Consider the following 12924-nt stretch of genomic DNA (forward strand, 5'->3'; position numbering starts at 1 on the left):
ATATATACACTTATATATGCATATAAGTATATATATACACTTATATACTTATAAGTATATATACACACTTATATACTTATAAGTATATGTACACTTGTATATGCTTACAAGTATATATACAGACATATATACTTATATATATACTTACAAGTATATATACAGACATATATACTTATAAGTATATATACATTTATAAGTATATATACACATACACATATATACTTATAAGTGTATATATGTATACGTATATATGTGTATATATACACATATACATAAGTATACTTAGTATATGTAAGTATATATGTATAGATATGTATATATAAGTATATATGTATAGATATATTATAAGTATATGTATGTATAAGTATATAAGTATATACTTATATATATAAGTGTATATTTGTGTGTGCACATGTATATATAAGTGTATATACTTACATACTTACATATACGTATATATAAGTACTTACATATACGTATATATAAGTACTTACATATACTTATATATACTTATATGTGTGTATATATATACACTTATAAGTGTATAATACAAGCGAATATCTTCTGTTTTGCTTAGTATTTGGAATTTTCAATATGCAATATATAGTATGTAATACTTATATATTTACAGAATATATAGAATTCTATATATGTTACAGGATACATATAAGTGTATACACCTATATATGCACATGCACACATATATATATGGACATGGTATATGCACATATTTTTTGCGGGTAGTAACACTTCAGTCATGGGGAAAGTAATTTTTAGAGTTCATGTAATAAGTGTCTTTTTTAAAAAAGTGTATATACGTATACACTTATTTATATACATGCACACGCACACACATATACATAAAGATCAAACCAAAAGTTGTGGGTAAAAACACATTGAAAATTCCAAATACTAAGCAAAACATAAGATGATATTTGCTTATATTATTGTCCACTTGTTTCCAAAAAAAAAAAAAAGGTGGTGCTAAAGATGTTAAGGTGTTACCTAGTACCTATTGTAGCTTAAAGTTCCCTAGTGTCTGTTACAGGATAACCACAGCACCTACGGAGAAAACTTAAATGGGTAAAAATAGAAGTGAGGATTCTTTGTTTCAGAAGGTTGAGGATAATTATTCTTGATTTGTAGATGACTTTCAAGTACATAGTGTAGATGAATTCAAAATAAAATAGACATCAAGAATCGCCCCCCACACACACACTATCTCTCTTTTGAGAATTCCCAGTGACCTAATGGATTAATCCACTTCATAACTATCTCACATTTTTATGCAACTTTGCCTACAATTTACAAAACACAGTCTGTTTACACACATAGTGTAGAATATTTAATATGTACTTTAATATTATCGTAACATATATTTAGTTAATAATATGTATTGAATATACATGATGCACTGAATGACGGGGTGGCCCTACCTCACCTCCCCGCCACACACGCAGTGTGTTGTAACAAGCCCTCTAGGGGAAAACTGATGTAGAAAATATAGATCAATAAAGGACAGCGGTAAGTGGAGAGGATTGCTATTGCTGCAGTCAGGGTGAAAGATCTTGGTGATCAGGATATGCTGGTGGAATTGGTTGAGGGGGATTCTAGAGGCATAGAATTAATGGTTGGTCAAATAAGCAGAGGGAGTAAGGTAGAAGGCAGAAGTCAAGAGTGACTTCCAGAGAAATAAGACTTGAGGTGTTTGGGTCTCTATAATGGCTTATTGTACTTAGTAGTATTTCCTTTATTTTGAACTTTGGAGACAATTAAAATTATCACCTATTTGTATATTTTCCTCCCACAGTGATATCAGAACATACTGATCCTCAGCCTTCAAATAAACCCTTAACTTGTGGAGGTGGCAGCGGCATTGTACAAAACACAAAAGCTCTTATTTTGAAAAGTGAACATATAAGGCTAGAAAAGGAAATTTCTAAATTAAAGCAGCAAAATGAACAGCTAATAAAGCAAAAGAATGAATTGTTAAGGTAAGATCTGCTTACGTGATACGGATATTATGCTTATGGCTATTACATATATGTAGGGACATGGTATATGCACATATTTTTTGCAGGTGGTAACACTTTAGTCATTATGGGGAAAGTAATTTTTAGAGCTCATGTAATAAGTATCTTTTTTAAAAAATGAGAATATGGTAGCACTATTCCAATGTTTGCTGTCTATCAACTGACCAATTCTTAACTAAGGCAAGAAACAGGAAAGAAACAAAGACCTTTGAGGGGGCAGCTGAAATACACCACAAGTCCATATACCCAAGCCAGTGAGGCCTTACTTAGAGGGGAACTCCTTACGTCCATTATTGTAGGCTTTTTACTTTATAAACAGATCTAACAAATTATTTGGCTTCTACCACATGGAAGATTAGAATCTTTTCCCCAAGCACTCTACTATGATACAGTAGAAAAAAAAAAGCGTTAAATAATTTTACAAATAACTAACTCTTTGCCATGAGTGCTATTAAAAAAGAAACAAAAACAAAAGGGACATTATAAAAGGGTTATATTATGAAAGAGAGAGATCCAACGTTATCTAGGTGTTAGGGGTGGAGGGTTGGTTGATCAAGAAGCCAACAGGCATACCTCATTTTATTGCACTTATCTTTCTACTATATACACTGGGAACCCAAAAGATTTCTGCAATTCACTTTATTGCAGTGATCTGGAACCAAACCTGCAATATCTCCAAGGTATGCCTATATCAGAATAGATAGGAAAAATGAGTAGGAATTAGGCTAGATGAGGGAAGAAGAAGGGTAAGTTTTCCAGACCAGGGGAACATGTTCACAGGCTTTGAATTAAGAAGAATAACTAATTGGTGGGACTGAAAGACATCCAGTATGGCCAGAGTGTAGAGAATGAGACAGAGTAAAGTGCAAGACAAGGTGCCAGAGGTAACTAGATTCAGATTACATGGGCCCTTATAGTTCATTCTGAAGGATATGGAGTGGTATCCTAAATGTAATGGCAGGATTACCTGCACTGGAGGGTTTTAAGCTAGTGGCCTGATGAGATCATATAGCATCTTTGGCTGCTAGAGCATTATAGAGGGATCAAATTTTAGAATGTGTTTATGGTAGTTCAGGCAAAAAATAATTTTCGCATGGAGTAGCTTGGCCCCAATAGGGATAAAAACAAGGAAGTGAATTTGATAGATAGGATGAGATTGTATCAAGAGACTTGGATGACTGTTAAAATAAAAGAGAGTGAGGTCTCTAGGATTGCTTCCCAGGTTTCTCTCCGGAGGAACTGGATAAATGCCGGTGGCATCTCCTGTAAGAAGCAGCATTGTAACTAGAAAAGCACAGTGTAATATTTCTTTTATAGTAAGGTACATCAAAGATTCATCTATCCAGGAGGCTAATTTATCAAATTATTGTGGCAAAGCATCAATAGATAAGCCACTCTGGATTATTTCATTGATTCATTTGAAAACCTAATGTTGTACTTAGAGCTTTCTTTTCAAGACTCCATGATCATGGAAACTTACTACATTATTCAATTTATATAGATCCATTTTGTTTTCTGAACTTTGAAAATAGTCAAAACAGGAAGCATGAGGTTGAAATTAAAATGTAAATGTGATAAAATGGTACATTTTATGTTATATATATTTCATCACAATTTATTTTTAATTTTTAAATATAAATGTGAATACATCTTAAGAATCAAGAAGTCTTACAGTCTCTCTTTTTTTCCCCCACATTTAAGCAATAATCAGCATCTTTCCAATGAGGTCAAAACTTGGAAGGAAAGAACCCTTAAAAGAGAGGCTCACAAACAAGTAACTTGTGAGAATTCTCCAAAGTCTCCTAAAGTGACTGGAACAGCTTCTAAAAAGAAACAAATGACACCCTCTCAGTGCAAGGAACGGAATTTACAAGATCCTGTGCCAAAGGAATCACCAAAATCTTGGTTTTTTGATAGCCGATCAAAGTCTTTACCATCACCTCATCCAGTTCGCTATTTTGATAACTCAAGTTTAGGCCTTTGTCCAGGTAAGTAAATATACTGGTTACTTGGAAATCAGAGGGTAACAGTTGGAACTTATCATTAATATGTGATCCCAAAGGGCAAGTTTAGATAAGAGATGATTTAGTCGAGTAAGCTACAATGACAGGCTTCATTGATTTCTCCAAGGCACAGCAGTGAAGTGCAATTCACTTTTACCCCAAGTGAAGTCTTTAGTCTACCCTTTAAGCCCTTAGTTTTGTCCAAAGAGAGACAAGCAACTTTCTCAAGGACATGATACTACCCTAAAAAGCAACTTTTACTGAAAAGTCTTATCAATTCAATGGACCAGAATATCCAATAGCATTATATTTACTTTACCCAAGCCAGATAATAGACGAATCATTTACTTATTCATTTATTCAGTCAACAAAATTGTTTTGAGCCCCTACTATGTGTTAAGGATTAGATCCTGGTGGCACATTGATAAGCAAAACCAGACAGGGTCCCCACCTTCATAGAGCTTAATTCTCATGGAAGATACAGACAGTAATCAAGTGGTTAAAAAAAAAAAAAAAGTGAAATTCTAGCAGTGCAAGTACAAAAGACTATGAGAAATATAATAAGTATTTGAGGAATATTGAGGAAGGAAACAGATCAGATCTAAAAGGTTAACATGAGTTATCTTAACAAAGAGCAGAGGGAAAAGCATCTCAGGCAGATGGAACGTTAGGGTAGGTGGGAACATGACCAGGGGAAGAGTTGAAAGAAATACGGTGTGGTCAGAGCACAGTGAGTACAAGCTTGTGTGGGTGAAGTCAGTGAGGCCAAAGAGAGAAATAAGAGCCAGAAATGCTGGACTTTTATAAATTATATAAAGGAATTGTTTCATTTATTGTGTAGAGGAAGACTTTGAAAGATCTGAAGCAATGGCAGGAGAACATGAGTTATACATTTTGAAAACATCACCTCATCTCTAAGGTGACCAGCAAATAATAGGAGCAGGAGTTTGACAGTTGTCTAAACAAGACATGATGGTAGTGTGGACTTGGAGTAGAGAAGGAGAGAAGTAGACCGACGGGAGAGATTTTGGAGTAAAATCAGCAACACCAGGCACCTGATTGAACAAAGGAGTGGGGAGGTATCAAGGATCACCCCCAGCTCTGCATGGAGGTTGTCCACAGAAGTGGGGGGACTTGCAGTAGAAACAGTAACCAGCATTTCTTATAGTCTTTCTCACCACAAAGCATCTACTGTGCACAGCCCTTTGTGACAGTGTATCTGCCTACCCTACCAGAGGTACCCTGTTATGCAAGTGTAGAAATCTAAAGCAACAAAATTGTACAGTAAGAAAGGCAGTTGCCAAATCATTTAAAACCTTGAGCAATATTTGCCAGAGTTTATAAACCTCTACTTTGTGATTAAGAAAAAATCTATCCATTCTCATCAACTACATCAAAATTAGATCAAGTTGACTGTCTAAAAGTGTTCTTAGGGAGATAGGCACAGAAACATTTGGAATAAAAACATGTTTGAAATATTCTCTTCATTAAATAGTATTTAACAAATATTTAAGGACCTTCTATTGGCTAGCTAACACTTGCATGGAACTGTCTCGCTATGTTGCCCAAGCTGGCCTTGAACTCCTAGGCTCAAGCAATCCTCCTAAGCATCAAGGACTACAGGTGCATGCTACCGCACCCAGCTGTAATCACCTTTTGATTTTGTCTGCTAGTGCCAGAGGCATATGAATAATGTGAATTCATCAAACTGCAAATAAAAATGTTTGAGTCCTTTTTTAGTATGTGGATCTCTCTGGTACTGTTTTTAGATAAATAAGAGTAGCCTAGAAGAATACATAAATCAAAAACTGACCAATTCAGAGTTAAATGAGATAGTCCCAGCTTGAATTAATACCAGTCTTTAAAAAAATAAATGTGAGTTTTTACTTTTAATTATAAAAGGTAATCTAAATTACCTTAAACTAAGGTAATTGCCAAGACCAGTTATGCTAGATTTACTTTTATAAATATAATAATTGTAAAATAAATACTGTTTATAAGCAAATAGATGCAGCTAAAGTCCTTTTTAAAGGCTCACAGAAAGCTTTCCAAAGATGATTAAATATTCTCTAAAATACTATTTGTTTAGCACACCATTTATTTTGAAAAACAGGACGAAAGAAAACTCAATCAGTACGTGTTTGATTCACTTTGAATTTCAAATTGAAGAATTCCAAATAAAACTTTATTACCTCTCAGTTTAACTATGGTTTGTCTAATAGTTCATTTCAGGACAAAATGGGGAGTAAACTTCTCCAACTCTGAGGTGAAATACACCATCTTCATGACCAAACACGGTGAATCACGTTGCCATTTTTCATTCTTCACATCTCTCCTGTCTTAACGTTCTTTCCACTTCCAGCTGTGCTTGGTTTTTGTGTATTTTTGTAATAGGATGAATGTTGTTTCCATTTTCTTTCTCAGAGGTACAAAATGCAGGAGCAGAGAGTGTGGATTCTCAGCCAGGTCCTTGGCATGCCTCCTCAGGAAAAGATGTGCCTGAGTGCAAAACTCAGTAGACTCCTCTTTGTCACTTCTCTGGAGATCCAGCATTCCTTGTTTGGAAATGACTTTGTTGATGTGTCTATCCCTGGTAATGATGTCGTAGTGCAGCTTAATTTCAATTCAGTCTTTACTTTGCCACTAGAGTTGAAAGATAAGGGAACAGGAAATGAATGCATTGTGGTAATTTAGAATGGTGATAGCAATACCTTCTTCTTGCATATGGTAATACTTTTAAAAGTTGAATTGTTTTATTTATTTGTATATTTTGTAAAGAATAAAGTTATTGAAAGAAATGTAAAGTTATCTACATGACTTAGCATATTCCAAAGCATAATACATATTCCAAAGCATAATACATACATTAATGTAAAACATCATTTTATTAACAAAACTGTAAACATTTTTAATACCTTACACATTCAATAAATGTTTAGTAGTTCTGAATCACCACTCTTCTACATAATGTTAATGGTTTCTTGGTGAGGTAGTCTCTCTTGTTGACTCAGTATTTTGCTATGAAAACATACACAAGCTTTCTGGATTTAAATTCTTAAAGGATAGCAGAGGCTACGTCTTCTTAACTTTCCAGTTCTAATATTCCTTTTGCTGTAATAACCACAGAAGTTCTTTCTCACATTTCTGGTAACCTACCTATCCCGATCCCTATACAAACTCTCTAAATTGGTTGGTTTATTATTAGACTTTGTTTTTCATTGCCCCTCACTCCCAGCCTGGAGGAACCTGTAGATCATTTATTCTACCTCTTCATTGTAGACATAAGGAAACAGTACCAGGGTTTTTATCAAAGTAAAGTTTTCTAAACCTGGAGTCCCCACAGATAGATAAAGCATATATGGATGGGCTTCTTGTAATCTGTAAAACTTTTGAAATTTTTTATGAACTTTTTTGTGTGGATTTATTTTGGGGGAGGGGATACTAGGGTTTATACTTTGTTGTATCATATTCTTAGAGGGGCCCGTGATCCTGTAAAAATCTAAGAACTATGGTTTTAGAGGATATTTGATACTACTTTTATACCATATGACTTTGAAAAACCACTTAAAACAAGTTGCATTAGGTTATAGAACAGAGGTAAGTGATTTCAAGGCATTCTCGGCTCTTTGGTAAGATTCATTCAAAGGGAGAGATTATTGATTGCATCATATCTAGTATTTTAAAGTCTGTGGATTGGATATTTCCCCGTATCTTAACATACCACCAAAGGAATTAACTAAGACTAAGGAGAAACTATCCCTTCCTAAAATCTTTTCCCCCAGACCTGTACCTTGAGAGTCTGTCTTCTGCTTTCCACCCTTATCCAAACAAAACACTAACACACCTGCAGGTTTGATTCTTTATGTCTGCTTCTCCACCGAACAAAAGTAACCCAAAGTAGTGGTTGTTTACCTGATTGATAAAACTACATTAAAGCCATTAAAAATCTAGTTGTCAGGTGGCCAGCCTAGTAGAATATTGCTTAACTTTTGAATTTGGGTGTCCATTTTATTCCTCAAATTTGGGAAGTTTGTGGCCATTATTTCTTCAAATAAGCTCTGTCCCTTTTGCTGCCACCATTATCCCACACCCTTAATATCTATTCCCACCCATTTTTCTCAGATTTCTGCTTGTATAAGTTAGAAAACTCAAGTGGTTCTTTTGATTGTGATGCAGCTCCTCATGGGCCACACTTTTTACCTCGCATTAGGGATCTGCTGGGACTTGAGTCTAGTTATAGGTCTAGGAGCATAGAGGGGTGGTGGGGGTAGGTCATGAGGAGAATCAGCATTGTCTTGCTTGGCAGCTGCCTCAGGGGGGAGGCCATTATTATTTCGTCAGGCAATGCAGGGTTAACCCTTCAGACAGAGGTGGAAAGGCCATTACCAACCCCAACAGGTTGGAGAGGCCACTTCAGCTGGTAAAAAAAACTCATCAGAACGTAGGAACTGGCCAGGCATGGTGGCTCACACCTGTAATCCCAGCACTTTGGGAGGCTGAGGTGTGGGACTCAAGCCTAGCAGTTCATGACCAGCCTGGGCAACGTAGTGAAACCCTGTCTCTACAAAAAATACAAAAATTAGCCTGGCATGGTGGCATATGCCAATAGTCTCAGCTACTTGGGGGTGCTGAGGTGGGAGGATCACTTGAACCCCAGAAGTCAACGTTGTAGTGAGCCGAGATCATGCCATTGCACTCCAGCCTGGCCAACAGGGTGAAACTGAAAAAAAGAAAGGAGCTCAATGTTCTTGGCTTCAGGGTCTTCCCACACGTCCCCATCCCAACTTACAGAATCTCACTCTCCCAATCAATTTTACCAGTGGACACACTGAGGCCTTTTGTAATTGCACCAATCAAATGATGAAGACTGGTGTTTGATTTTCAGCAATTTTAGCCTTATGTCTACAAGAGAGAAGATCCTCTTTCAGGGTACGCCTAGAAGCTCTTAGGTTACTTATGTGGAGCTTGAGCCAGGAATTTGAATCCCTAAAGTCATCCTTTTTTTTTTTTTTTTTTTTTTAATAACTTTGCCCAACAATATTAGGAGCAACCAACCAACATTGGTATATTTCTTAGTTTTCCATAAATATTTGAAATTATTATAGGGCTGGGCACAGTGGCTCACGCCTGTAATCCCAGCACTTAGGGAGGCTGAGGTGGACGGATCACAAGGTCAAGAGTTCGAGACCAGCCTGGCCAACATGGTGAAACCCCTTCTCTACTAAGAATACAAAAATTAGCCAGACATGGTGATGCGTACCTGTAATGCCAGCTACTCAAGAGGCTGAGGCAGAAGAATCACTTGAACCCAGGAGGCAGAGGTTGCAGTGAGCCGAGATCATGCCACTGCACTCCAGCCTGGGCGACAGAGCAAGATTCTGTCTCAAAAATAAAAAAAGTATTACACATAGAGTCACTTAAGTTCCTCACCTCTAAGAAGTGGTTGATTAGGAGTATCCAATGCAGACATTTTGCATACCTCTATGAACAGTTCATTTCTTGGACAATCAGTGCTCTCTGTACTATTAAAAGGAGAGCCAGGCTGGGTGCAGTGACTCATCCCTGTAATCTCAACACTTTGAGAAACTGAGGCAGGAGGAGCACTTGAGACCAGGAGTTTGAGACCAGCCTAGGCAACATACTGAGACCTCATCTCTACCAAAAAAAATAATAATAATTTGGAGGGCTGAGGCAGGAGGATGGCCTGAGCCCAGGTATTCAAGGCTACAGTCAGCTATGATGGGGCTACTGCACTCCAACCTGTTCAAGAGTGGGACCCCATCTCAAAGAATAGAGCCTTTAGCATTTTCAAATCTAATCAGACTAAGAGCCAATTCCAGGAACCCCAAAACCAACTTAGGAAACTCATCCTTAAAATTTTGTTCCTTTAGAACCTCTCCTAGTACCAAAATCTGTCTCAGGATTTTCCAGAGAGACAGAACCAATAGAATATATACAGATGGTCATCAACTTATCATGGTTCAACTTGCGATTTTTCAACTTTAGGACGGTGTGAGAGTGATACGCATTCAGTGAAAACTTTACTTTGAATTCTGATCTCTTCACAAGATAGCAGTACTCTACTGTGATCATGGGCAGTGGCAGCAAGACACAGCTCTCAGTCAGCCACGGGATCATGAGTAAACAACTGACACTGTTCAGTGTACTCTGTTCAATAAATCCCATGAGTCAGTCAACACCTTGTTATAAAATAGGCTTTGTATTAAGTGATTTTGTCCAACTGTAGGCTAACAAGTGTTCTGAGCACATTTAAGTAGGCTTGGCTAAGCCCTATGTTCAGTGAATTAGGTATATTAAATACATTTTCAACTGACGATATTTTCAGTTTACAATGGGCTTATTGGGATGTAACCCCACTGAAGATTGAGGAAAATATACATACATATATATATATATACATTTATGTGTATATATATACATATATATATTTATGTGTGTATATATATATACGTATATATATATATGTATGTATATTTTCCTCAGTCTTCAGTGGGGTTACATCCCAATAAGCCCATTGTAAACTGAAAATATATATATACACATGTGTATGTATGTATATATACATATATATATACACATGTGTATGTATGTATATATACATATATATATATATATATGCATGCAGAGAGAGAGAGAGAGGATGTTTATTAGGGGAATTGGCTTACACAATTAGGGAGGCTAAGTCCCACCATAGGCTGTCTGCAAGCTGGAGAGCCAGGGAAACTAGGAGCATGTCTCAGTCCAAGTCTGAAGGCCTGAGAATCTGGCTGGAGTTCAGGTATCCAAGGGCAGGAGAAGATGGATGTCCCAGCTCCGGAAGAGAGAGAACTCACTTTTTCTCTGCCTTTTTGTTTTATCTGGGCCCTCAGCCAATTGGATAGTGCCTGCCCACATTGGGTGAAGTAGATCCTTACCCAGTTCACTGATTCCAATGCTGATCTCTTCCAGAAACACTCACAGATGTCCCAGAAATAATGCTTACCAGCTCTCCGGGGATCCGTAAATCCAGTCCAGTTGACACCTAAAATTAACTATCACAAACATTGTCTTGAGAGCCTGGCAGAATTATATTCAGGAAACTTATTAAGAAACTGCCATTCACTCAGCAAATATTTAATGACCATCTACTGTCTGCCAATTACTGTTTTAGGCACTGAAAGGCATTACCAATGTGGAACTCATATTGTAGCTAAGAAAACAAGTAACTAATACTCTTTTAATACGAGCTAATCACAATATAAAGGTGTAAAACATAGTCCCCACCCTTGAAGAAATTTAGTCTGCTGACAATACAAATGGGTAAGCAAGTATTTGCAATACCATGTGACTTACGCTGTTATCATCAAGTAAGCATTATTGCTGAAGATTACAGAGGGAGGCTGAAGAAAGCTACATCAAGAAGCATTGGAGTTGGCTTTGGTTAGAGAACTCTCATACTCATAAACAGTCTGTTCCAAAAGCCTCAAAATTCAAAGGGTATTATTAGTAAAGCAGGAACAAAGGTAGATGTGATTACAGATTGTTAGAGCCAGCGTTAGAAGTTGCTGAAACAATGAACAAGGAAGGACAATTTTACCATAGACCTTATATGGACACATGCAGAAACTAAGTCCAGTTTTTAAAAGAACATTAAAAAGGGCAACTTTTACCATCCATTATAATTAAATTTCTCCAACCATGTCTTCATCATAATAATCACTAACATGTATGAAGTACCTGTATGGCAAACATTGTGCTGATGGATTCACAGGCTTAGTTGTTCCTCCTCACCACATCCCTGAGGTAGGTGCTATTTTACCTTCATTTTACAGAAGAGAAACATAAAAGGTTCAGAGATTCAAGTGATTTACTCACTTAGCTAGTGAGAGAAAGATATGGGACTTGCCCTAGTCTTTCTGACGCCACAGTCTTTGTTCTTATCCACTGTGATGTTAGAAATCACTTAGCTCCATGTAATGAAAAACCTGAAAAACACTAAAGTTTATTGTCCTCACATAAGAAGTCCAGAGGAGTTGTTGCCTTGAGGCTGTCATCAGGGACACAGGCTCCTTCTCTTGCTGGTCCCTGTCATTAATGTGTGCCTCCAGCCTCAAACAAACTCACTAAATGGCTGCTCTGTCCCACGGCATCCTATCTTCATTCCAGGCAAAAAGAAAGGGAGGAGCAAAAGCTAAAAGCCTTTCAGAAGGGTTTACTTTTCTATTGAAGAAGGAAGCCCTCCTCAGAAATTCCCACCTGCATTTCATTGGCAAGATCTATGCTGCTTGGCCACCCCTAGCAGCAAAAGAGGTTATGAAGTTGAGAGTCTTGTTTTCCAGCTTTGACAAGTGAAAAAAGGGGAAAGTGAGTTGGATGAGTGCCAAGGAAACCAATTTATACAGTACCTATACAAGTAGCCTACACAATCACTCTGCTCAATGGCACCACAGATACATGTTGCTATCGTAACCTAGAGGGCTCATGAGATCTAGTCCTTTCTTTTTGGCTTTATATCTCTGTTCTCTTCAGCCACACTGTTTTGTTGTTGTTGTTGTTGTTGTTGTTTTTCTTGCTGTTAACATGTTCTCTTTTAAGCCTCCACCCTGTCATCCAAGTTTCACGTTCTCCCCGACCCCATTCCCAGTGTAGTAAGGCTCCTGGCATTCTGCCACTAAATGTGCATTAGTGTTAGAATAGTCTGAGCATGAAAAAATAAAAATCACAACTGTACCTTAAACAAAAAGGATTTTTTTTTTATTTCTCTCCCTTAAAACAATCCAGGCCAAGTGACAGGAAGGCTCTAGAATTTTCAGTGACCTGGGTTCCATTTTGTTGCTCTGCTATCTTCCACACGCAGTTTCCAGCTCAGCCAATCTCGTCTACCCTGG

At 37.2% G+C, this 12924-nt stretch overlaps 1 protein-coding gene across 5 annotated transcripts in view; it reads left to right on the forward strand.

Moving 5' to 3' along the window:
- CENPE (centromere protein E) overlaps positions 1 to 6834 on the forward strand; it is a 92590-nt gene extending 85756 nt beyond the window's left edge. For all 5 annotated transcript variants that reach the window (XM_032175131.2, XM_032175208.2, XM_032175441.2 and 2 more), the window contains 3 exons: positions 1811 to 1994; positions 3735 to 4021; positions 6461 to 6834. In XM_032175131.2, the coding sequence (XP_032031022.1) occupies positions 1811 to 1994; positions 3735 to 4021; positions 6461 to 6555 (566 nt within the window). In that variant the 3' untranslated portion in view covers positions 6556 to 6834. The remainder of the gene's footprint in view (positions 1 to 1810; positions 1995 to 3734; positions 4022 to 6460) is intronic.
- Positions 6835 to 12924: the final 6090 nt, after the last annotated feature.

Source organism: Hylobates moloch, unplaced genomic scaffold (genome assembly GCF_009828535.3).
Source record: "Hylobates moloch isolate HMO894 unplaced genomic scaffold, HMol_V3 SCAFFOLD_2, whole genome shotgun sequence".
In the NCBI taxonomy this organism is placed as follows: domain Eukaryota; kingdom Metazoa; phylum Chordata; class Mammalia; order Primates; family Hylobatidae; genus Hylobates; species Hylobates moloch.